We start from the raw sequence: 27,901 nt of genomic DNA, 5'->3' as shown, positions 1-27,901 counted from the left end.
ATTATTTTGTTCTATTATATTAGCAAATGGGATAGTGACAATTTGAAAGCAAGAAAGAAGTCCCACATCGGAAACTTTTTGAAATGTACAGAGTGAATGAGCTATAAAACCAGCGCATGATTTGCATTCAGCAATATATGGCTTTGCTGTTGAGTCAATTGACAGATGCATCTCCTCAAGCTTTGTTCTCTAGTATGCCATTTTATTTATCTTTTATGAATTGGGGGTTGGGAATTTATCGAATGTAATGGTAGCATCAAATTTAAGTCACCTCTCTTTCAAATTTGATGCGCTATGAGATTATATATTACATTAAGAAAATGTAATATATAACATTTTTATGAGTTTCTTTTTTTAATTTTAAATTTTAGTTTTCTTCATATTTTAATTTTCAAACATTTATTTTCATATGTAAAAAAAAAAAAGTAATTTCCAATTTTTTTTTTCATATTTAAAAAAATATTGGAATTTTTTTATGATTTTTTTAAAGTTGTTTTAATTTTAAAAAATAAATTTCAGAATTTAAAAATAATTTTTAAATTTTTAATGACATGGATTGTCATGTCAGTGCCACGTGGCAAAAATCATACCATGTTAGCAAAAAAGTGGGGTCAGGGACCTTTTTCAAACAAAATATTTTACAGGGATGTTTTCCAAAGGATTTTTTTTACAGGGACGAAGCTGACCCAAAATACAGGGACGAAAATCATATTTAAGCTAATAAAATATATACTTCAATTTAAAAAAAGTTAAGATAGATGTTCATTCCTTAGATGGAATATTGTGGTAAAAAAAGATGATTTGCTAAGAATACTCGATTTTCAACACTCTCCAATACTAACTCATTTCTTCGGTGAAATTTATATGAGTTCCACCACTTTAGGTCAAATCCATTTTTAAAGTGTAATATGTTGATTTCATCGAATTAAAGAATGAGTGTTAAAAGAATTTTAAAAAAAGAGTGTTTCTAACACTCTTTGGTTTAAAAATGTAAGTCACATTAATAGCTTCAAACAAAATCACTTGACGTTTAATTAAAACTTAACAATTATAATAATTATTATAAAAATAAAATAAAAAGGAACTAAGCCTAACATGTATTAATATCATCGTCAGTGTCACACTCACGATTTGAAAACAAAAAAATAAGTCCCACATCGGAACTTTATGAAATGTAGTCAGTGAGCTTAGCTATAAATTCAGGTTATGTCCTCCGGTTTCATACATTCACTGGTACCCAGTTTTTTCTTTTGACATTCTGGGGGTTGGGAACTTATAATTTCAGAATTTGTTACAAATTTGAGATTAGATAGAATACCTTTGTCAAGTTTTATCAAATTTGCCATGAATTCTGGAATGATAACTTCTGGTGCAACTCATTTTGTTGTCTCAATTTAGGGAGGGAGTGAGTGACTCCTACCTACAACTCACTCTCTTAATGTTGAGCTTGAAATAAGTAAAGAGTGTTAGGCCTAGAAACTGTTTGACATAACACCATAGTGATTTTGTTAGCTACGATGAAGTGAACCATTCTATTTTGTAAAAGCATTGCACTATCATTTTGTCTCTTAGTGGTGAAATCAAATTTGTTGGATGGTTTTATTTGGATAGATTTCTTGATTGGAAAAGTTATTTAAGCATGATCAAGTTAAGTTGTTGTTGCCATTACCATTTTTAGCTCGTTATTACATGTTCTTTATGATTCCTTTCCACATCTGTCTACATGTTTATTAAGATGTATTATTTTGGCAAGCCTTGTTGAGTCTGGTGTTAAATTAAGGGTTAATATATACTTACCCTCTGTAATATTAGCGATTTCCAATTTACACCATCAAATTGTAGATGAGACTGTGTATAGAAATTTTGGAGCCTTAAGCAAGACTATTTTATAGACTTAAAAATGAGAGGAAAAAACCATAAAAAAATATGAAATTTTATAAAATAGGCAATTATAATTTTCAAAGCTAGCACATCATTTCTCATAACTAATTCACTTTTCCCATCCATATAATACAGGCATGTTTAGAATTTTAATTTTCAAACGAAGTCACTTTACCTTAGAGAGCATTTCAAATTTCAACTTGTTTGATCTCTGCTCCAAATTCAAGCATTTCACATTAATTAGAGGCTCACGATGAATTATTAAGTAAAAATGTGATTAGAGGAATGACTGATATTAATTAATTAAAATTTAAAAATAATTATTATAATTATAAAATAAAAGGAACTCCCAATATCTATGTAATAGATACAGAGTCCCATATGGAAGGACACATATATGTCTCAATATCTATAGCTAATAGCAAAAGTCACGAGAATTTCAAAACAAAAAATAAGTCCCACATTGGAACTTTATGAAATATAGTGACTACGCTTACCTATAATATCAAGGTCTGTCATTCACTACAACCCAATTTTACGAGCTATTGGGGTTGAAAACTTATAAAAAAGGAATATTCCTGCAAATTTAAGATTCAACAAAGATTAGGTAACACCTATGTTTCAAATCTGCAGGAATTTCCTTTTTTATAACTTCTCACACCTCTCATTTTTTATTATTATTTTTTTTATCTCCGTTGAGGGAGTGACTCTTATGAGTCACTTTCCTAAAAACTCAGTTGTAAGATTTATCCTAGAGAAGTTTTTGGTCTCATTTTTGTGGTTCAGTTTCGTGCTTGTTCTCCTCAACAAACAAGAAGGGTTGCTGAGTTGAGAAAAAACTTCAACCACCTATAAGCTCATAAACATTTTTAGGAAATGTGTGATAGAAAGAGCAAGTCTCGTGAATCGTAATGATTCATTCTTTTTTATACGCAGGTTGAAGAATATGATGTTGTTTTGAAAAAATAATTTGTTGTGCAACACTTGTTTGGTTGACACAATTCATTAGTGACAATCTGATTTGGCTATACAGCAATTCATTCTGCATATCTGAACTGTTAAACATGTCAAAAAGTATGCTACATTGAAGTGTTATGAATCATGGAACCAAAGTGCGAAAGATCATATATGTAAGCAAAATAGCAAGCATAAGAGTATTCATGGGGGAGATAATCGTAGAAACTCATTGTAGAAATGACTAGATTGATAACTAACCAACCATTAGATTGAGAACTTATCCCCATTAATACCTTTTAGATTGAGAATTGAAGCTTTATATTCTTACAGGTGTTAATGGCGGATAACTTCTTTTGCCCCTCAATTTGAGAGTTAAAATTTTTATTTCTAGTAATTTCAAATTTCTCTTCTTTTTTTTTTTTTGAGAGAATATTGCAAACTAAATGTTTTTTTTTTTGTAATTAGCAAATATTATTCTTGTCGAGATTGGGTAATAAACACAAAAACTCGCGGATCAAAAAGTCTAAAACACAGTAGTGTGCTCTTACAAAGATGCCAAAAGCAAAAGGGCAAGAGGCGCGTAGGACTCGAGAAGAAGGGAAAAAGAGAGTTATTTACTGAGTCACTTCTTTTATGTTTTATCAATTATATAAAAAAAAAAATAATGGAAAAAGCATGTGGAGCTTTAGCTCCACATAGTACTCATGTGCATCCGCCCCGAGCAATAAATCTACCTGTCATTAGGTTCACTGCCTTTGTCAGAAAATGTTATTAGAGCACAAACATCAATGGTGGCATTGCTTACGTGTGGCATCTTGTGTCAGTATGGATACCACTATTTAATAAGGTGGTAGTAGCATTGGTTGGAACCGTGGTAAAGAATGGAACTGTATCCATACCATTTGCTTTTGAGTTTTTATTATTATTTTATTAATAACTAGCTTTTGTCTATTCTATTTTGAAGACATGTTTTTGAAATATGACATAAAATTATTAGAAAATATAAGATTAGTGGGATCCATTGTAAGTTTCGTAAGAGTGGTGTGGATATTTAAAAAATGTAATTGAGTGGTTTAAATAATTGGAAAGTGTGAAATAATATAAAGTATTACGTGGGACCCATTTATTCCACCATGTACAGTGGCATAGATGTAGGTGCTCTTAGGTTCACTGCCTTTGTCATCCTAGAATCTAATCCAATGTTGAAAAAAATACTAGAAATCTCATGAATTAAGTTAGGCCTTTACATTTTTAGAACTTAATAATTAGATGACTTGATTTTCAAATGAGACCAATACCACTAAAAGATGGCAGGTGTAGAGTCATATCTGAACCACACTGCATCTTAACATGTTGAACTAGATTGTCTTATTTTAAAATATTCACAGCCTTTTCTTTCAAATAGGGAAAAGGACAAGGTACTCTTAACTATATGTTTAAGCCAACAAAATATGAGTACCATCTTACCCTGTCTTATATTAAAATTGTAATATTAATGAGTTTCATACGATGTTTATGATTACCACCTTTGGACAAATAAAGCTTTGGGTAAGAGTTCACACAAAAATTTCTCTCATCTTTTTTGCCTACTGTGGTGGTTGTTCCTATTGGACTAATGTCCTCTAGTTTGACTAGTCAAGAAGATAAAATCAAGAGCCAATACTTGTGAAATAAATAACAAAATCTAAGGGTTGTGATTTTTGTAATATAGTAATTTATACGCATCGATTAATTATCAACTTTTTATATATTGGAAAAATTATGTGGAATTTTGCACACATTCTTCAATTTAACCTTGTAAATAAAAACTAACAGCATTGCATAGTGACACTTTGAAAGCAAACAAGTCCCACATCGAAAACATTGTCATGTTTACTTAGTAAGTTAGCTATAAAAGCAGCCTATGCGCTATGACCTTCTAAATTGTTAATTGGCAGACTTTACAAACATTCTGTACAAGGGTTAAGAACTTATCTTCCGAAACTCTCCCTTGTAATTTGAGAGTTGTTTATATTCTCAAATTACAAGGGGTATTGCGGAGGATAACTTCTGATGCCCTCAATTTGATAGTTGAAATTTTATTTTTAATTTCTAGTAAATTCAAATTTCTCTTTTATCCAACATGCCACTTTTCTGTTTTTTGTTTATTGCCTCACAATGAACATTCGATTTTAGGCTTTCATTTTTTGGTAAATAAATCAAAGTATTTGCTGGTTCAAAAACGTATTTTATTAATTCTCATAAGAGAAATAGGCCACTGATGTCTGGAACGTAAATTTACTCGTTTTATCTTAAATGTTCGTCTGCTATAGCTAACAATTGGCTTTTGCATTATAAGAATGTTCATTAGTTAGTAATTACATATCATATAGCAAGTGATGAGCCCCAGTTATGATTTCATTATAAGAATGTTTGCGATTCTTTATTAGAAGAAACTAGTGAAACTATCCTTATTATGAAGTCACCATTTTTTCGCGAAATGGAATTTGAACAAACTGCTATTTTGCGTGATCCATGATTGACAATCTGTTTTTGATAATTAGATTTTCTTAGAATGGATAAGATGCCTGAGAAACGTATTTACAAAACGGGGGACTTTGGGAATAACTTGGCTGAACTATTGGAAAGTGAACGCAATTTGCCCCTTTTAGGCACAAAGCTTGGTATAATCTATGTGAAGATGTAAAATTAGACCAGGAAGTATTAAGGATCATATTACAAGCAATATGTTAGAAAAACTGAATCTTGAATTGTTGACAGGGGGCTCTGTATAGAAATTTTGGTGCCTTAGACAAGACTATCATGTAGACATACAAAAGAATCATTCCTGTTAGGAAAACTAGCAACTGAAAGGTAAATCTACTTTTTTCACCTTCAATATTCTTCTTCTATATCTAACAATTGGCCTTACAACTATTAGAGAGAGTTTTTGAATGGCCTGCAACTCAAAAGTTAGCAATGGTTTCACAATTAAAAAGTTGAAACCATCCTTATGGTGTCACAATTTATCGAGTTTTGAACATCTAACTGCACTTTGTGTTTTGGCAATGTGTTAAGAAATGTATTGCTCTTCCACTGTGAAAAAAACATCAATTACAGTTATGTTTTTCTTCCATTTTTTTGAGAAAATCTATTTCAAGTTCCAGAAGAAAGAACCTAGATATAGAAATATTGTGGTACTTATGTAAAAGATATATTAGGTTTTGTCTACCATTGTTCTAGCTCATAATATGATCTTCATCCATGTTGTTTGAAGTTGAAAAATTAGTATTTCCATTGAAATATGGAAACATGACATTGAAACTCTTTTAAAGTTCTTAGGATGTTCTTTTCTAAATCTAACTTGAAAGGCTTATAATTATATGCTTTCCTAACTGTTCGCTATCATCCCTTCAAGTTGGGACTACGAAAAGAATTAATATTTTGCTAAGAAATTATAAGCAACATAACACCTTGAGTCCTAACATTTCATCAAACACTACATCTCATAATAACCAGCATGAGCTATTGACATTGTTGAGAATTAGAAGTATGGTAGAGTCCAATGAAGAGAATAGTAGAATATACTTTATATAGTCATTCTACGAGAACTAATATAACCAATTAGCAACTAATTATAACTAACGGTCTCCGTAAGTTCAGCTCATTCGATAGAAACATTATATAATATATCATTATTATTATTATTATTATTTATTTTATTTTGTCCCTTATTATGAGTCACCTTGACCAAATTCACAAAGATTAAAAAAAGTTGATAATGTGGTTAATGTATATTTAATTTAACTTTTCGAAAATTGCTACGAGGTATTAAATAAAAGGAAGTAAACCCAATTTCTATCTATTAATAATGTCCCACATGGAAACCTGCAGCCAGCTATCAAAAGTAAATAAACTAAGAAATATGTTTGTTTCAAATTTATCGTTGATTCTTTTCAATAAACTTCTTGAATGCCTGGTTGTTTTCTTTGGAGGGAGTGACTCTCACTTTTTCACAGTCTAAGGTAAAATAAGAAGCTACATTTTTCTCACAGTCCAAGGTAAAATAAGAAGCTACAACATTTCTTTAGCTTTTCTTCACGGATTTTAGTTGCAATTTCCCAAGCACATGGAAGTCCGTAAGATGTCCGTTGAACATAACCACAAATTTCTTTGTTCATGCACAATGTTCTCCTACAACGTGACTCTTCCAAAGCAATGTTGTCTAAAGCATATTTAGACACATGACCACCTAATCCGGAGTACAAAGTGACATCTTTGAATCTATGTTCCAATACGGTAATGCTCTGACCAAATGTTGTTTGTATTGCATTGAATTGAAGCACCAACATGTCATGTATTTTCTCCCAACAAGTATCCAAATCACCCACACTATTGTCCAAATATTTCATTACTAAAGCATGAGCTGATTCTACCATGTTGGTGGTTCTGCAACTAAGATGCAACACATGGTCTGTCCATGCCCTCACTATTTTCTCCTTCATTTCATTCAAGGTGGTCATGACATACTTTAGGAAAAGTGGAAAATCACTACAAAAATCTTGGAACTCCACTAATGCATTTGCATATAACTCTTGAGTGGGCGATTCAACCATAGCTTTCCATGCCCTCATTATCTTCTTGACAACATCGTCATGTTTCACCTCTTTCCCATCCTTTTTTCCCAAAGGATATTTACAATCTAAGATGCACCTTTGTTTAACATTTGCTTGCACATGAAAGTAACAATTCATTGCATAAATTTTGGGGAAAACATTTTCAACCGCTTTCATCAAAGACATATCATTGTCAGTCACAATCACCTTAGGCATCTTCATCTTTGACGTAAGAAGTTTACGCAACATTTTTAAAACCCAAACAAAGTTACATCTTTGTACATGTTGGTTTTGTAGGTGAAATCCATAACCAAAACCGTTAGAAAATTGTTAAACAACTTAACAGATGTTGGATGAGCCCAAAAAATATCTTTAATTGTAGTACTTTCACTTTGTGTTCTTGAGAAATAAGTATAGTTGTGCTCCTCCAACTTCGAGATTAGATATTGCAACGCCGTCTTGTCACCTCTATTTGCCTTCCATATTTGTTGACGTTCAATGTACACTTGCTTGATATTTGTCATCCAATGTGGTCTTTTGTTCTTCAAATTTATCAAAATATTTTTTGGTAACATCTTGCTCTTGGTCAAGTCACCTACAATCTTCTTGTCATCCTCCTTTAATGTACCAGCAAGAATGTGTCCTTCTAAAGCCGGCTCCATCGCATGGTTGTGAACTCCATTGAAAATGTTCAATCCCCATTCTTTTGTTTGCCTACTAAGATATCCACTAACCATGAACAAGCACCCACATTTTCTTTAGCCCATTGACGCACGCTTCGGTTTTTTCTGGCACTTTGTGAGTTCCACTCCTTTCACACACTAGTCGCAACATTGGATTGGTTGAGCTTGATCTTTGTATAACAATTGTAAATCCCGCTTTATTTGTTTGACGACGTGCCCACTTAAGCAAGTCTTCTCTATCTTTTCATTTAACGTCGTCCGAAAAAAACCTAGCCGTGTCAACTTCATGGGCATGAAGTGGGAGGACACCGGAGTCAACATATTTAGAAGCTTCAACATGGACCGAAGCTCCATCGATGTTTGGTTTGGCTTCAACCTTAGGGTTTGACATCTCCATATTTTTCGACAATATTTGGTTTTGTCTCTCCCGGATCATCTTCCACGTTGTCATCCATTACTAAAATTAAACAAGACAAAACTATGAATTAACAAGTAACTAATGCATAAACATCAATACCATAATGAAGTAAAACAAAAAAAAATTGTGGAAAATGGCAGTAGCTGTCTTTCCTGCGTTTTTCACAATTTTTCCAAAGTTTTCCTCGGCAGTTAACACAATAGACCAAGGTAGATAGCACTGACATTATCACAATAGACCAAGGTAGCCTTATGAATAGGGAAGTGTAGCTCGAGCAAAATATTTCTTAACCAGCAGGATTTTGAGACAACATTGGCAACGCCACGGTATTCTGCTTCAGCTCTAGAGCGAGATAGCGTGGGTTGTCGTTTAGACGACCAGGAAATGAGACTGTCTCCAAGAAACACACAATAACCGGAAGTGGAGCTTCTAGTATCTGGGCATCCGCCTAATCTGCATATGTATATGATATTAATGAGGTAGTAGATGAGGGATAAAGATGTAGACCGTAGTGTTTTGTGCCTTGAATATATCGCAATATCCGTCGGAGAGCATGCATGTGGGTGTCCATCGGATTATGCATAAAAAGACAGATTTGTTGAACAACATATGAGATGTCAGCTCGTGTGAAGGTGATATATTGAAGGGCAGCTGCAAGACTACGATATAGAGATGGATCCTCATGTGGGACACTATGTGTGGCGCTCATCTTAGATTTTGTATCAACGTGAGTCAGACAAGTTTTACATGACGACATGCCGGCTCGTGAGAGAATGGCTTCGGCATATTTCTTTTGTGAAAGAAGTAAGCCATGCTTGTGGCGAGTAACTGCAATACCCAAGAAGTAGTTGAGTTGTCCTAAATCTTTCATAGCAAACTCGGAGCTGAGGAGAGAGATGATGGATTGTCGCAGAGTGTCTGAAGATGTGGTAAGGATGATGTCATCTACATAAAGTAAGAGGTGGGCAAGATTAGAGTCTTGCTTGTAGATGAATAGGGAGTGATCACACTTGCTTTTTCAAAAACCAATTGATGAAGCATAGTCGGCAAATTGTTTGTACCAAGCTCAATGAGCTTGTTTGAGCCCATATAGTGATTTGCGAAGACGACATACATGATTAGGATGTGTAGAATCTCGGAAACCTAATGGTTGATACATGTAGACAGTTTCTTTGAGTTCACCATGGAGGAATGCGTTCTTGACATCCAACTGATGAATATGCCAAGATTTGGAAAGAGCAATACTGAGAACAGTGCGAATTGTAGCCGGTTTGACAACTGGGCTAAAAGTTTCTCCACAATCAATGCCAACATGTTGACTTGCACCATCACCTACAAGTCGGGCTTTATGCCTCTCAAATGAACCATCAGAGTTTTCTTCATGTCTAAAAATCCACATAGTTCATAAATTGAGTCAATGCATAGGAAATGACTGCATTTCCATACTATTAAGTTAAGTGAAATACAGAAACATAATTCGGATTATATCACATTACTTAGCTTATATTACTGGATATTACGAAGCCTATTCATGCAGGATATGATACAGTCTGATCATAGAAAAGATTCTCTTCAAGCGAACCGGCCTATCATCCGTAGGGGACTGGCACGGTGGTTGGAAAAAAGACACATTTAATTGTGAATTCAAATGTGGCAGATAAGATCAAGTCATACTGCACGGCCCAATCAATAGTTCAAGTCACACACTCCCATAATCCATTATTTTTTCGGAGAGTTCCCTTCAACTATTCGTGTATATCAAATAAAGAATGCAATTTATTTTGTTAAGTTGAAGGGAAATATCCAAAAATGCGTAAATCAGTATATGATGGGTTTTTGTTGTATAACATGGAAACGGGTGACTGAAAGTTGATTGATTTGCTTGGTAAAATGTTAGAGATATATGTGGCCATTTCTAGAGCATATTGCCAAAATGATGGAGGTAGGAATGCATGAATTAATAAAGTTCGAATAATGTTATTAATGGATCGTATTTTTCGCTCAATGATAAACTTTTAGCAAGTGTACTAAAACTATCGAAGTAATAAAATAAGTTCGTATCCACGAGGACTGTGTTAATCTCAACTTAGCAATAAAGTTAATATCTAGGATGTGTAAATTTTATAAGTGCCTGAGGCAGTAGGTTTGTGTGGATAAAAAGTAATAAAAGTTGTTGAAAGATGATTTGAAAAGGATGATTAAACCGATGAATCATATGAGAAGTTTACCTCCTTTATTCCTAATTACTATTCAATCTTTACGACAAATTAACTAAGTAGATTTGATCAATCTCTTGACTCAAAACCCTTTCCTAAGCTATAACCTTTTAATCTCTTAAACCGATTGAATAACCGCGGAAGCGATAAAAGAACGTTAATTCATGAGTCATGATCCTCAATTTCCTATCTCTAGGTTCCTATGTTGAATCAAACATGATTACTATTTCAGGATTAAAAGCTAGGGTTAATAGTCATTCAATTCCTAATATCAATTCATGTAATTGCACGAAGCTAGGGTTAATAATCATACAAAACAATTATCTGAAAAACAATGAACACAAGTAATTCTGAATAAAGACTGAATAACATTAATAATTTACTGATTCATATATTACAATAGGTTCATCATGACTTAATCAACAAGGAAATTAGCTAGACATGATCAAAGGAATAAACAACATAATAAAGAAAATAAACCGTAGAGTTCCGTCGTTGCCGGCTTTGCTCCACAATTTATATCTCACGGTGCTGTTGTTGTCCTCCAATTATCATGTGCTTCCTGGCTTGATTCCTTCTGTGCGGCTCTTTTTCTTTTTCCAAAACGTGATTCCAATGTGCCGAAACGTGAATGCATATTTGTGTGTGTTTCTTCTTCTTATATACACTCATGTGACCTAGTTTCCTTACTTTCTCCTCAAGCTGCCTTTTCCGTTTTTCTTTCTTTTTAGTCAAGCCATCTTGATTTTCTATTGGCCCATCAATTAATGAATCTCAAAGCATTTGCTTTTTGCACTACTTGTTTTGCTCTTGTTTGATCATATAACCAATAATCATGATAATAACCCATTAATTTCAATAGTTTCCTTGCTTTACTCAATAAACCAAAAAACAATACTTATTCAAATTGACTCTAAATTAAATACTAAACTAATAAAATAGACTGAAACTTATGTAAAAGTGACCCTAAAAATAGTGTATGACTGACTGTCATCACTCAACTTTACCATTTTGATGAGAGGTATAAGGACATGAGAGACGAAAGGAAATTCCATTAAGTTAACACATATTTCGAAAATTATTAAAGACATATTCTCCACCATATTCTGCTACATGAGAGACATATTTCGAAATTCCATGGTATCACCTCTTCCGATCCAAACCTAACCCTTCTCTTCTCACCGTCGCCATTTCCCTTCTACTTTACCATGGCAGCAGCAACCCCCCCTCCTCAAAATTCTGATGAACATTCATCAGTCACTCAATCTGTCCCTCGTCCAACGGCGGCTCCAAAATTTCACTCCGCTTTCTCCATCAATAACGTCAAAACCATCATCCCTATAACGTTGGAAAATGACACTAACCTCTACCTCGCATGGTCTGCTCTCTTCAAGGTACAAGCACGCGTTCACAACATGCTTGACCACATCGTCCCGCCGTCGGATGAACAGGCCATCAAAGCATCGGCTGACCTTAAGGCTACCAATTCTGATATGTGGAATCGCTCAATAGCTTTAGAGAATATAGACATATTCTAATACAATCAACAAATCATATTAAACTAGAAAGCTTTAGAGACTCAATAGCTCAAATGAATGCATGTAGCAGATTGGATTTCAATTGTACCAGTTTTTTTCCATCTCCTGCCGTGTTTCTTACGATGGATTTCAGATTAGATCATGATTAAAAGAATATTGTATCATTTATTACAGCCGACAGGCCACACAAACCAGAAGCTGTAATTGAAAATGTTCAACTTTAGTTTTTCGGAAAAATGACAATAGTACAGAGGAAATATCTAAATGCACTTTCAGAAGGCCAAGTTATATTAGTACTAACCATTAGGAGTACAAAAATAGTGTGCAAGCAATCTATGGTTATACAATTCAGAAGCTGAAACAATCCTTATGGTGTCAAAATTTTTCCATTGTTGAACATCGAAATGCACTTTGCGTTTTTCAATGTGTAAAGAAATACATTGCTCTTGCCCAATTTTAATTAGCATCAAGTGTCTTCCAGTTTTATGTTTCTATACCTGCATGTATAATCTGTAATTTTTTACAAATGTATTATTATCTCAAATTCTCAATTTGTTCTGTTTTGTGCAACTGAATTAAACATGAATGATAGTTTTTTATGTTTTATTTTTTTGAGGAAAGTTTTTTTTGTCGACTATGTATTCTAGATTCAGATTGAGTTATGCGGAAAGAACTCAGAAAATGTATTGTAATGCGTCCTTTTATTGAAAGGAATTCAAATGGATCCGACCAAATTATATAGGTTCCACATAAATTCAACCCATTATAGAAAATATGTGGGAAGATGGGTGATTCGGACAGTATTGCTAGCATTTCTGTTTTCAAGATAGTCAAACAGTCATATACAATTAAGAATTTGTGTTTAATTCAAGGCTTAATACATGCTTATGCCTCTTAAATTATTTTTGAATTTCATTTTGAATCCTTAACTTTAAACCATCTCAATTTGGTTCCATAACTTTACCTCCGTTTATCTAAGTGGTCCCTTCTGTTAGTTTTTTTAACAGAAGGGACCACTTAGGTAAACAGAGGCAAAGTTATGGGACCAAATCAATGGCGGAGCCAGAAAATTTATGGAGGCCGGGCAAAAAATTAATCGTAAATTCACATGTGACATAATATATAAACAGTCATAAATCGAAATTTTTTTATTTTTTATTTTTTTTCCTAAAAAAAATCGAAATTTTTTTATTTTTTATTTTTCTTCCTAAAAAAAAATTGAAATAAAAGAGGTTTATCATTTTGTCAACAAAAGTGCAATTTAAAATAGGTTTATTAATTGAAATTGACCACGCAATATACGTGAAGTCTGAAAATTGACCATGTAATTAAATAACATGTATTCTGACAATGTAATTCGAGATTTTTATTATTTATAACCTGTAATATACGCGAAGTCCAAAAAAGCAACCGAGAGATTGAATTTTTTCATGATTTCCTAGAGGCGAGTTAAGAACGTTAAAATATGGCTTTAACAAAAAAATTATAAATTTTCGACAAACGACAAATTAATTATGAATTTTTAAAGTGTCAAAAGCTCAAAAAACAAAACAACAGAAATCTCGATCTATAAATCGAATTTTGAGCTGATTATTTGCAGAGACATCTATAAAAATAGATAAAAAGGATCTGTAAAGTTTCATAGCATTTCGAAGTCGTTTAAATTTATTTTGATTTTTCAACTGAAACGTGCCAAATTGAAATTTTGTTCCGCGTAAGCGTATACTCACAAGAAAATTTAGTTCCCTAATTTTGTAGGCATGACTAGAACATGATAAGAACCTTCACGATGAAATTTTGTAATTTTTAAATGAGATATAAATTAATTATAAATTGTTTAAGAAATTCATAATTATGAGGGAATAAAAATTCATAATTAATTTATCCCTAGTCGAAGAAATTTAATTTTGTGTAAAGCTATATTTTAACGTGCTAAACATGTATGGAAAAAATAATGAAAAAATTCAACCTGTAGGTCACATTTTTAGACTACACATATATTATAGGGTGGTCAAAATTAAATAAGAAGAAATTCAAGTTACAATGCTAGAATATATGTTTTATATTTTATTGGGTCATTTTTCAAACATAAAGTATTTTACAGAGTAAATTTGAACAATTAACCCGTTAAAATAAGAGAGATAAACCCGTCAATAGTGTGCTAAATAAAATTCCAAGACCTATTTACGTGTGACAATTTTCAGATTGCCCAAATTTTTCCTTTTGTAAATGTGTTAATGGACTTTTTGGTTGAGTTTAATGTGCAAAAATTATCGATCGAGCCCGGGCGACCGCCCGGGGTCGCCATACGGTAGAACCGCCACTGGACCAAATTGAGACGGTTTAAAGTTAAGAGACCAAAATAAAATTAAAAAATAAATTAAGGGACCAAAGCATATATTAAGCTTTAATTCAATGTCTATTAAGAATTTGTGTTTAATTCAACCCCTATTATGATTATGTTATGGTAAGTTGAGTTTTATAATTTTCGAAAGCGTATCTGTCATTTACATATTGGCCTTTTAGATCATTGAACCACTTGATATAGCCCCCTAACATCTTTTATGATTGCAAATTTTCTCTTGTTTTGTTCTTTCTACTCAGAAGTTTGTAGTTGAGAGAAATCGTGTCATGTATACATACAAGCATTCTTATTTATCTTGTTGACTAATATTCAAACACCTGCTAATATGCAAACGAATCGAGGATGAAGCATATTAAACTCTTGTTACAATTAAGATAATGGACAAATATGTGGTACATATCTTGGTAGATTGTAATTTTTTTTTATAGGTTCAAATTTTAACTTTTATCATTATTAAGTTAACGGGTAAATATGTGCAACATTTGTTATAAAATAGGAAGCTTGGAAAGTCCTTAAATTACAAAAGAGTGGTTGGTTATCAAGCATTTTCCAAATAGAGAGGTGAAATAGGTCAGGTCTACGTTACCCTCTCTTATTTAAGGTAATTACTCTCTCATGATATCAACTCAATTAAAATGTAATATACATAGATAACATTAAATGTCAAATAAATGAGTCGATTTTTTTTTCTTTCTAAAAATAAAAGAGTTAGTCTTAATCATAAGATAATTTTTAATACAGAATGTCCTTAAAGTCATCACATACATTCATAAAATTTCTTCCATTCTAGAACCCAGAACACCCCGAACGTGAGAACAAAAACATCTCCTTCATTCAAATTTCTTCTTCTTTATTCTTCCATATTGATCAATTTTTGTTTCTTTCATTCTTCTTTCCATTTTAATTGTTCAATTTTGTCGTTCCAAACTGCCGCAGTTTCCAATTATAGTGAGAATTGTCGTTGTTTCTAGAATCGTGTTAGGTATCGTGACTTGATTTTTTTTATTTAAGCAGCCAACTTAATAAAATCTGCCAACACGCATAGACCTGCTTCACTATCAGCTAAAGCCTTTAAGTCAGAACAAAAGCCTCATGACTTAACCATTTCAGGAGCAACCGAAAAAAATGCTAGAAAACTCCCAAAACATCACAGTGGCAACACCTGTTAGCTAGCAGTCCATAACGTACAACAGATGCCTTACTCGATTGTTAGAATTAACTACCTCACAACCAAGAAAAATCAAATAAAAAAGAATAATCAAGTCACCATACCTGACGCGGTCATGGAAATAATGGAAATTCTCACGATATTTGGAATCAAACGAACGACAACAATTCTCATGAAAATTGAAAGTTGCGGCAGTTTGGAACGACAAAATTGAACAATAGAAATGGGAAGAAGAAAGTTTATGAATGTAACCGATAAATTTAAGGACATTCAGATGAAATAAAGTTGATGTGAAATTTTAATTGTTCTAAGCCAATCATGTAGTGTAAATTAATTAAGATTGAACACCTAATTATAATTAAGGCAAGATTACATTAGGGGTCCTTTATCTTATTTATTTGTAACACTTTAGTTTTTTATCTTTATTTTTTCCCGTTTAGGTCCTCTATCTCTCTTAAAAGCACATATACATCTTTTTTCTCATTTTTTTTATTAAAAAATACATAATTTTATTTTTTAAAATAATTTTTTATTAAAAATGAAAAAAATCCAGAAATATGATGAAGATGTTCATCATCTTCTTTAAATAAATAAAAAATACTACTAAAATATATCTCCAAATATCGTGAATTAATGTTATATTCACCTCAAATCTTCTTTTAAGTACAAAAATCAAAACCTTAATTTCACAAATGTTGCAAGGCGGATGATGGAAGCTTAGTCGCTGGCGGAAGGTTAGGCTTTACGAAAGTTAAGATTGTTCTGGAAACAATAAAATTGTTGTGCAAAGCTGCTCTCAATTTTGGGGTTATTTTTATGTCAGGTTTGAATATTGAGTTAGAAAATAATAATAATAATATACGGTGCGACAATTTATATAACAATTTTTTTTTTTTTTTTGTGATGAAACTAAATCTCTTTCTCTATAGGGTTTTGATTTTTGATTTTTGTGTCTAAAAGAAGATTTGATGTGAACATAACATTAATTCATGATATTTGGAGATATATTTGTGTAGATTTTTTTTTGATTCAATGAAGATGATGACGATTCAAAGGAAGAAGATGAAGATGATGAACATCTTCATCATATTTCTGGATTTTTTTTTTCATTTTTAATAAAAATATATTTTAAAAAATAAAATTATGTATTTTTTTAATAGAAAAATGATGTATATGTGCTTTTATGAGAGATAAAAGACCTAAACGGAAGAAAAATAAAGATAAAGTATCAAAGTGTTAAATAAATTAGATAAATGACCTCTAATGTAATCTTGTCTATAATTAAATAAAAATTGAAAGTATTAAAAGTTACCTTATGATTAAAATTGATTTTTTTTAAGAAAAAATTGACTCATTTATTTGACATTTAATGTTGTCAATGTATGTTACATTTTGATTGTTTGATATCATGAGGGGATAAATACCCCATAAACAAGAGAGGGTAATCTAGGAAAAACCGGTGAAATATGATGGAGATAAACTTGCATAAATTTGATTTTAAAATATTCTAATTCCAATAAATTAGTTACGAATATTTTTATATTTTAATTTAATATCAAATTCTTTATTTTTTATAGAGATAAATTCTTTATTCTTTATTCCGGTTTTCCCCTCTGTAAAATTTTTTGTTTAGTTTCCGTCCTTATAATTTGAAGATTTTTTGGTTTTGGATCTTCATGACAAATTTCGCCCCCGTAAAATATTCAAATTTCGGCTTACCCCCTTATAATTTGAAAATTTTGATTTACCCTCTTGCTAATTTGAGCAAATTTCGGTTTACGACCCTGCCATATCATCTATTTTGTACAGTCAAAATTCATGAAGGTCCAAAATCAAAAATCTACAAATTACAAGGATGGAAACTAAACAAAAAAATTTACAGAAAAAAAAAACCAAAAATAACATATATTACTGGAGGATAAAACACTATTAACTCAATAACATAACAAAACGATTATATATTTGTCAACTACCAAATACACTAGATTAACAAAACATATTCCAAAAGAAAACCACATTTAATCCATTAAAAACAAAAGGCAAGACAATTAGTCTAAGGCATAAAGCCCCAATCCAAAATCAACACTGCAACTCAAACAAACTGAAATTGTTCCTAGGCATCAGCCAAGGAGTGTCGTAAAGTAAGGTCGTCATACGTTTCTTTTATAACACATTCACTCTCTACATTTCACAAGATTTCCGATGTGGGACTCGTTTACAGCCTATAACTATGGAATGATATTCTTCCATGTGGACTTCGTTCCTTTTATTCTATTTTATAAATACTAACGACTGCCCGTCTTTTCAATTTTTTTTTTGCGCTAATGTTTGAAAATTATGAACGGTTTTTTTAGGTAATTTTGATTGTGATTAAATGTTAAAAAAATGTAAATGGTTGTTGCTTTCAAGTTATAAAAAATCAAACTAACCATTATTATGTATTTCAACGACGCCGACAATAATTCAATATAACAAAAACAAAAAAAATATATTCTAAATTATTTTTTTAATGACACCAATAACAATTTTATTATAGATAAAGTTGTTTAAGGGTATAATTGGAATGATGAAAAAGTAAGTATAAATATAATCATCTAGTTTGTTCCACTTTTTAAATGATAAGTAGGGCTGGAAACGAGTCGAGTCGACCTTGTCTGAGCTCGACTCGACTCGATAAGAATCGGCTCAGCTCGAAACTCAACTCGAATTCGATACAAACCTTTTTCTTAGCTCGAGTTTGGCTCGTTTAATGTTCACGAACAACTCGGTTCGGCTCGTTAGGTTCAACTCGTTTGCTCGAGTAACATAATTCAAAAGTTTTTTTTGTCAAAAATGTATATCTTGACAATTTAATTTATTTTTTTAAAAAATAAATTAAAAATAGGAATATGTTTGGTGGTGTATTGGATTTTTAGGAATATGTTTGGTGGGCTTAATTTCAATATGCTTAGACCTAGAATGTTGTATTTGATTTTTAGAAAGATTTATAGCACTAGTGTTATCACAAAAAATAGGAATACATGTGTACCTTAGTGAATAATCTTCCATTTGATTTTTGATCCACAAAACTTGAGAACAACTTGATGCAGAGACATACTCAGCTTCAGTTGTGGAGAGTGCAGTGGCGTTTTGCTTTCAGGGCCGGCCCTAGGGCATAGGCCGCGAGTGCGACGGCCTAGGGCCCATGCCGGTAGGGGGCCCAAAAAATCTTTAAGGTAAGGGGGTGTATATAGAAATATTTGGATTTCGGGGGATATGTATAGAAAAATTCTCTGTAAAGGCCCAAACTTTGACATGATAAAGGAATGGGCTGACATCTGTTAGTATTTTTGGCCCTTTTAGTGAAATTTTCTATATATATCCCATGTAACACAAATATTTCTATATACACCCTCCTATAAAAAAATTTGGTTGTTCTTGATAATATGCTCAAAAATTTATTATCGAAGAAATTGGTGATATTTTTTTGGGCCCTTTGTTCCTAATAATGTGCTTCATTAATATTAAAAATATCGACGATATTTATTATCCAAGAAATGAGGATAATTTTCATAACAAAGCAAATTCTATTTTAGTTGAAAATAGGGTGCTAAAATTTCAGTCTACTTCACATGTGTTATTTTTCTCTACTTCTACGGTATTTTTATTTTGTTTTGGTGTGTATAAAATATTTAATTTATTTTCAGATGTTGTCTAAAAAAAAAACATTTATTTTGTAGTGAAAAGCGAAATAAAAAAAAATAAAATGAAAAGCAAAAAAACACAACAATGAGATAAAAAAATTATGATGCATTATGTAAGGGCCCTTTTTTCATATTATGCCTAAGGCCCGTAAAACTCTAGGAACGGGCCTGTTTGCTTTTTGCAAGACCATCCATTCAATGCTTGTCCCAAGAATTGACAGGTGCCACTTGTACGCTTCCTCTCAACCTTGTCTCCAGCATAATCAACATAACAATATGCTGCTGCAAGATCAAAACTAAAATATTTTCTATACTAAAGGCCAAGATCAATAGTACCTACTAGATATCTAAAAATCTTTTTAACTGCAGTTAAATCAAATTTTTTGGCACAAGTTTGAAATCTAGCGCATAAACCTACTGCAAACACTATGTCAGGTTGCTAGCAGTTAAATATAATAAGGAACCTATCATGCATCTATATTCTTTTTCAGAAATAGATTTTCCACTTTCATCTTTGTCTAAACATGAAGATGGATGCATGGGGTGACCATGATTTTTGGCTCATTCATTTTATATTTCTTAAGAATGTTTTTGACATACTTTTCTTGACTTATGAAAATTCCATTTGGATATTGTTTGATTTGTAAACCAAGGAAGAAACCAAGTTCACCCATCATGCTCATCTCAAATTCACTTTGCATAAGGTTGGAAAATTATTCACACATTCTTACTTTGGTAGCACAAAAAAGAATGTCATCCACATAGACTTGAACAATAAGTAAGTTAGAGTTATGTCTTTTTCTAAAAAGTGAGATGTCAATTTTTCCTCTTGAAAAAACATTTTCAATTAAAAAAGTGTTAAGTCTATCATACCAAGCTCTAGGAGCTTGTTTAGGACCATAGAGTGCTTTAGTGAGTTTGAAAACATGATTTGGTTTCTCTTCATTTATGAAGACAGGAGACCAAAATTGAATGGCACATAAAAAAAATCTAAAGAAATGTAAAACAAGGGACCAAAATAGTGATTTTAAAAATAATTTTTGCTATTATAACCAGAGAAGTGTATGTCATTAAAACACAAATCACCACAATTGAGGGGACTTAAAAAAACCTAAAGAAATGTAAAACAAGGAACCAAAATAATGGTTTTAAAAATAGTGGGACAACATTTCAAAAAACACTTAAAATAAAGATAAAAAGAAAGCCACTGAACCCCAACTCCTCATTTCTATCACCTTTTCACGTTCATTTTCCCTTATTGTTGTTAGTTGATGGCAATCATTAACACTTAATTTAATTATTGTTAAATTGATATTTTGTTTATTTTCTATGTTAAAGTATTTCTCAAAATGAGGAAACACAGACTTTAAACATTTTTCTGGTCATCGTCAATAATTTTTTAAGTGATCGATATTAATATATAATCAAATGGAATTTACTATAACATAGTGGATTTGAATTTCAAATTTGATTGAATGTAATTCGACACTAGTTTTAATATGTTCTAAAGCATCGATTTGAGATTTGTGTTTTCTAGAAAATTTTGATATTAATATGTACTCAATTTGGATTTGGATTTATTGATGATTTAAGAAGTAGTATAATTTTTCCTTTAAAAAAAAAAGTAGATTTTCAATTGAGTTTTGATTTTACATATTTTGACATAAGTTTTGATATGTTGTAAAAGAGTGTTTTAGAGATGTGTTTTCAGAATTTTGTTTTGAAAATCACGGATGTAATGATGACGATATAGGTACAACTAGTTACGTGCTTTTGGTTAGGGAGAGTTACAAGTTAGAGCCACCCAGATGGAAAGACTGCTTTTAGGAGGAGAGGGTTGTCAACATGATGAGACTCCCCGATCGATTTGATGTTTTTTTTTAAGTCGGAAAAAAAAAGTTATCCGTTAAATGGAGCTACTACGAAAAGAAATGTCGATCTTAGTAGGAAAGAGTTATCAATGAGATGGATCTAGCTCTCGATTCATTGATCGTAACTCATTTTACTAGATTTGTAAATTAAAAATTGATTTGTGAAAAATAACTAATCGAGCCCTTGATGTTTCCCTTCTAGTTGGTGGTGATTGTTCTCTCCAATCAAGTCTTTGTGACTTACCCTTTCATATTCTATTTTTTATCCAAATTCAGAAGCAGCTGAGTAGCAAGCTGCTAACAGACTCAAAGTTCAACAGTGTCATTCTTTTTGGTAGGCCTCCTTGATAGAAGGCTATTTTGTTTAGGTATATATTTGGGTCTTGGTGTATCTGCACCTATTTGAAAGTCTTGAAACGTTGTATTTTGAGTTGTAAACATATCTAATTGTGTCACTTTGAAATTCTGGTTGATGAGAAAAGCTTATAAACAAATTATGATTTTGAAAATGTTGAAAATACATAGGTTATTCTGTCGAAATTTTAGTAAACGTTATTTTGTTCCGAAAGTTAGTTTCGATATTTCTTATCTATTGTTTGTCTTGAGGCTTGCCGAACTATGAAGAACTAGTTTGTGCGCCGGGTCACAATGACAGATTGAGTGAGCTATATAATATGAATTCCTAGCCGTGATAAGGGAATACCTTACGCGGCCGACAATTATAAAATAAGAGATGACATGTTCAAAAGAGTTAGAAATAGTTGAATTGTACCAAGACCATACATTTGAAAAATACTGGAAATCACAGAAATTGAGTTCGATCTTCAAATTTTAGGACATAATAACTGCATGACTTGATTTTCAAATGAGACCAAAACCACTAAAGATGTGTGCTGTAAATGGCATCACTTTAACATGTTCAGCAGAAAATGGCATCACTTTTCGATGAGCAAACTTGCTTGCAGTTCATTTAAGGTTGGAGGGCCCAATATGTAGAAACTACCCGGGTTATCATCAGCAAGCTTGCTTTTAGGTTTTAGGGTTTCTTTTAAGAAAATACCAAACGCCTTTGTTTTATCAAGCAAGCAATTCCAAGTGCTGCTACAGTAAATGAAAAATGAAGGTCATAATGGTGAGAACCGCACTAAAAGTGATGTTGTTAGGATAAAAGTGGCCTAGAAGCTGAATTGTGTTATTAACCTAATGATGTGATCTTTAGGGTGGTTCTCAATTCATTTTGGAACTCCAGAGGTTTGAACATATCATGGTAAATTCGAGAGTATGTAACATTGCTTTGTTTTAATTTCAATTTTGTTTTACATCATGGATTTTTTTAGTCTTCTACTATGTTTACTTTTATTAATTGGGCAACTCGTTATAGTTCACGTCTATCAGCTACTTAATAGATAGATAGATACAAAATGTCCCACATGGAGGATGGAGGATACTCTATAAGCTTATAGGATAGTGACAATTTGAAAGCAAACAAGTCCCACATCAGAAAATTTTGTGAAATGTAGAGAGGGAGTGAGCTATAAAAGCAACGTATGACATTATATGCTACATATATCTTGCTTTGCTTTATTCACCGGTATGGTGTATAATCTTTAGAATTACCGCCTCTGACCATCAAATGAAATGTGAATAACCCGTGTCTTCCCCCTTTTGAAACGAAACAAGGAGAGCTTTTTGCTTGAATAGGGGGTTGAGATGTTATGAGAAGAAATTCTTTGACAAAAATTTGAGAATAAACAATAAGTGATACATTTCTTTAAAATTTGTCCAAGATTCTCATCTTATAACTTTTTGTACACCTCATCTTAATAAGTGGTAAATTTTATCCATTAAACCTCGCTCCTCCAACACATATATTATTAAATTTTTTGTGGTTCAATTTCTTGCTTCTCCTCACACACAAGAAGTTGGTGATGATGAACAAATGAATGTTATTTCTAAAACTCCCAACTGGTGTGCTGATATGCTCTTGTTTTAGTTAAATGCCTTCAAACATCTACAGGCCCATTAATATTAAACATTGGATAGTATGTTTCAATTTGTCCGATTTTCGTTTCCTCGTTTGTCTTACTGTTTTTGTTGATGTTTGCAAAGTCAATGGCGCCTATGTCTCTGGCTGAGAGGAGGCGGTACTTGGAGGCAGTGAAAGAAAAGAAGGCTGCGGAGCGGCACCTTGCTAGCGATCCTTCTAGAGTTACATTGAGGAGGCCTAAGAGGAAAGTGGACAATATAAAGGAGGCGACCTCAGAGGTGCAGTCAGATATGGAGGTGATTCAAGGAAAGAAATAGCCAGAGAAGAAAAAGGGGAAGGTTGTGAAAATTGCAGTGGGCTCGAAAGCAGTGGATACTGATGGAACTGTGTCCGGAAAATCTTTTTGGGATCGAGACTTCAACTATGGGTCGTTTAAAGAAATTATGTTACTTTCTTTGAGGATGATGTCGAAGCTGGGCAAGTGTATGCATAAGAACCAATAATGATTTTCATTTGTTGCTGGTACTCATAGCTTTAATCATGTCTATTGCATGTTGTGCTTGTATCCAAAAATGGTACTCCCTCTATCCCTTTTTATAGGAGTATTTTATAAAAATTACGGGTATTCAAAAAAGTTGTTGTAGTAATAAAGTTGTCTTAAATGTGTGCATATAAAGGAAATGTAAGAATAGAATTAGTAATATTTTTTGTTCTTCTCTTCTAATTCTAGTAGAGTTAGTTATTCAAGAATAATAGTATGTATTATGTTCATATACAATAAAGATTCCATGTCATTGTTAGTTTTTATCCCAGTAATCAAGAGATTTGATTGCAATCACTTTGTAGTAAATAATAAGACTGAGAGTAATTTCTATCAAACAATTCAAATCACCTAATTCAACACATTTTGTAACTGAGTGATATGTAAGAGAAAGAAAACAAGTGGTAGTCATGTCATGAAGACACGGTGAATTAAGCAAAAGATGCAAGTCATTCTTGGATGATTCTTTATTGCTAAGTTTTGGGGGATGTTTCCTGGTAATAAAACGTTTTCTGTATATAGGAACAAAATTGAGAGAATAAAACGTTTTCTGTTCTTAATACGGATAATAGAACTGAAATTGAGAGAATGATCTAGGAACAAAATTAGTAATCATAGAAGCAAAACAAACAGCTCTGACATTTTAAGTAGTTCAAAATCATAAATAGAAATGAAATCTAGAAAATGGATCACTAAGAATCAGAATCACTTTCCTCATCAGAGCAACCAATTTGGATCTTGTTTAAAACAGATTCAAAGATGCTCTCAAGCTCCATCAGAAAGTCCACAAATACAAATGTTTCTTTGTGCTTGTTACCATCAATCAACCTTTTCCCCTTCATCATAGCAGAATTGATCTTTATTTTGTCTATTGGGTTGAGCATTGAAGTAACACTATCATCTTTCATTACTTTCCTCATGTTGTAAAGATAATCGTCCAAAGCATTCATTGCTTTAACTTTCTTCATAAACTTCATGTCTTCAGCCTTGAAATTCTCTGCCTCTTGGATCATTCTCTCAATTTCATCAGTTGATAAACTTCCATTTTCATTCTTTATTGTAATATCTTGCTTATTCCCACAGGTATCTTCTTTAGCAGAGACATTTAATATACCATCAACATCTACAGAAAAACATACCTTCATAGGAATATGGCCTCGAGGAGCTGGAGGAATTGCGAAGTCAAACAAACCTAACAAGTTGTTCTCATTAGCTTTCAATCTCTCACCCTCATAAACCCTAACAGATATAACGGATTGGTTGTCTTCAATTGTAACATAGTTTTTTGTCTTCTTGACAGGAATGGGGGTATTTCTAGGAATCACTATATCCATCACATCTCCCCTTATTGACTTACCTAGGGACAATGGGGTAACATCTTGCAAAACCAAGTCTAGAGAACTCTTAGTCCCTTCACAAAGCAAAGCAGCTTTAACTGCTGCACCATAAGCAACAGCCTCGTCAGGATTTATGCTCACACAAAGGTCCTTCCAATTGAAAAAGTGTTGCAATAGCTCTTGCACTTTGGGAATCCTCGAAGAACCACCGATGAGAACAACATCATCTACACTACTCTTGTTCATCTTAGCATCAGTAAGACAGCTCTCAACAGTCTCCATACACTTTTCAAATAGGTCCATATTGAGTTGCTCAAATTTGGCCCGAGTGACTGAAGAATTAAAATCAATACCCTCATACAGAGCATCTATGTCAATCGCGGCCTCAATATCAAATGAAAGTGTCCTTTTTGCCCTCTCGCAAGCCGTTCTTAACCTTCTAAGAGCCTTTGGGTTCCCACTAATGTCCTTATTATGCTTCCTCTTGAACTCGTCAACAAAGTACTTCACGATTCTGTTATCTAAGTCTTCACCTCCTAGATGAGTGTCTCCGGCAGTGGCCTTCACAACAAAGACATTATTCTTAATTGTGAGGAGAGACACATCAAAAGTTCCACCACCAAGATCAAAGATGAAAATATTTCTCTCTTCAAGACAATTAGCTCTCTTCTGAAGGCCATATGCAAGAGCAGCGGCAGTTGGCTCATTGATTATCCGCATTACATTGAGGCCAGCAATCGCACCAGCATCTTTTGTGGCTTTCCGTTGAGAATCATTGAAATATGCAGGCACGGTAACAACTACATTCTCGATAGGTGACTCCAAAAAATTCTCTGCAATCTCACGCATCTTTTTGAGGACCATAGAGGAGATTTCCTCGGCACAAAGGTGTTTTTCCTCACCCTTATACTTAACAATTATCTCAGGCTTGTCATCAGAACCAGCAAGTACTTTAAATGGCCATAATTGTATGTCATTCTGAATAATAGAATCACTATATTTCCTTCCAATCAATCTCTTTGCATCTGTAGCAATAAAAGTTTTACTGATAAATAAATTGTTTTGTTCTCATAAAAGCATAGCAAAAAAAGTTTCAATAACTATAGATTACAAATATAAACTATAGTGTTGGTTGGGTTAGAGGCAGTCTGATTCTTAGCAGCATCACCAACCAACCTTTGATGATCAGCATTAAAATTAAAGTTGGACTGTATGCGTGTATGTATCTTGGTTCCATAAAACAAATTTAATTATATCTTCCTTTCATAACCCATGACTTTTCAATATCACGGTTAAATTTTCAAGTTTATCTGCAAGAGTGTTAATTCAGTGACTTCTCAGTACTCTATTCTCAAACGGTTTGGCTTCTTGGCAGGAGGACACTCGTTAAAAATTACTACCTCCGTTCCTTTTTAATTATCACATTTTGACATTTTACACAAACCAAGACAATCAACAATTGATATTACTTTTGATGCAATAAGATATACTTTTACTATAATGACCTTATTCATTTAATATCTCATTTCATATATTTCTCTCCCCGCAATAAATAACTAAGGACAATATTAATAAAACCTTTTTCTCGATTTAATAACTAATAACAATTGACCTTACCAACATTATGAATAAGGTCATTATAGTAACTATTAACTAATAACAATTGACCTTATTTATTTAAGGAAAATGCTTTATGGTACGACAGATTTTTTCGCACCAATTGCACGAATTCCTCAAATCTCAATTTTCTCTCTTTTTAAAGTATATTTCCAGCCATATCTCTCTTTATTTCTTAACTTATTAGTTCAACGTTTTTGTTTTGTATGATATGGCATATACCATGTACACCCTGATGGTGTGGCTTTGTTGAATTACACTACAATATTTCAAAAGGATGTTTTGTGGCAGAAGCACCGCTCCAAACTATTGGTGGAGAATATTGTGGTAATCCATGACAAAGTCAATGCAATTTATATTGTGAAATAATTAAGTTTATATATTATTTTACTTGTGGTAGAAAACAATATTTTATCTTACTTGTGTCAAAAAATTGCCAAAGAGCCTGAGGCGTGATATATACATGGTCGTGCAAATGGTGCGACAAAGATGTCGTACCGTATAGCACAACACTCTTTGTGCATATGGTGCGACAAATGTGTCGTGCCATATATCATTGCTCTTTTCGTATCCATCAATAGAAAAAAGCTAATGTGCACGAGAACAAAATTCGTGGGTAATGCACGAATGTTTTTTTTTGTTTTAATTAAGTTTTTGAATTTTTTTTCTTAACCTAAATAACCAGTATAGTATCCTCTATATGATTGTTTATGAGAATTTGAGAAGAATTTGAGAAATCACAAACACCTTTATCTTGTAGGGGTAACTTTTCAAATCGCTTTGGCCTGCATGGTGCATCTCCATTGGTGTGTCAAACGGTGAGTGTATGTATACTTGGGGCACACAAGTGAAAGGTGTTTTCATTTCTTTAAATGTTTGTTTTTATCTTAGTTTGTCTTTTATTTAAAAAAAAAATGTAAGCTAGCACAATTAAGAGAGAATTTCACATATCGTGCAATTCGTGTGCACAAGCTCTCGTAACATATAGCAAGGTTCTTTATTTAATGTCCTTATTATAGTAACTAATAAGGACATTACCCTTAG

At 32.6% G+C, this 27,901-nt stretch overlaps 1 protein-coding gene across 1 annotated transcript; it reads right to left on the bottom strand.

Annotated features, from left to right (window-relative positions):
• Nucleotides 1-24,595: 24,595 nt before the first annotated feature.
• Nucleotides 24,596-26,415, bottom strand: LOC11438322 (heat shock 70 kDa protein 4). The gene is made up of 2 exons (XM_024770782.2): nucleotides 26,352-26,415; nucleotides 24,596-26,265 (listed from the first exon to the last, which is right to left on the bottom strand). Exon 2 carries the CDS (start codon nucleotides 26,102-26,104, stop codon nucleotides 24,596-24,598), a length of 1,509 nt encoding a protein of 502 aa, XP_024626550.1. The 5' UTR covers nucleotides 26,105-26,265; nucleotides 26,352-26,415.
• Nucleotides 26,416-27,901: the final 1,486 nt, after the last annotated feature.

This window comes from Medicago truncatula, chromosome 7, assembly GCF_003473485.1.
Source record: "Medicago truncatula cultivar Jemalong A17 chromosome 7, MtrunA17r5.0-ANR, whole genome shotgun sequence".
NCBI classification, from domain to species: Eukaryota; Viridiplantae; Streptophyta; class Magnoliopsida; order Fabales; family Fabaceae; genus Medicago; species Medicago truncatula.
Note: the sequence above shows the minus strand (reverse complement) of the source record. Positions and strands in the feature narration are given on the sequence as shown.

Coding starts and splice junctions, on each gene's coding strand:
- LOC11438322 (XM_024770782.2), bottom strand. CDS start 26,104: ATGGTCCTCAAAAAGATGCGTGAGATTGCAGAGAATTTTTTGGAGTCA.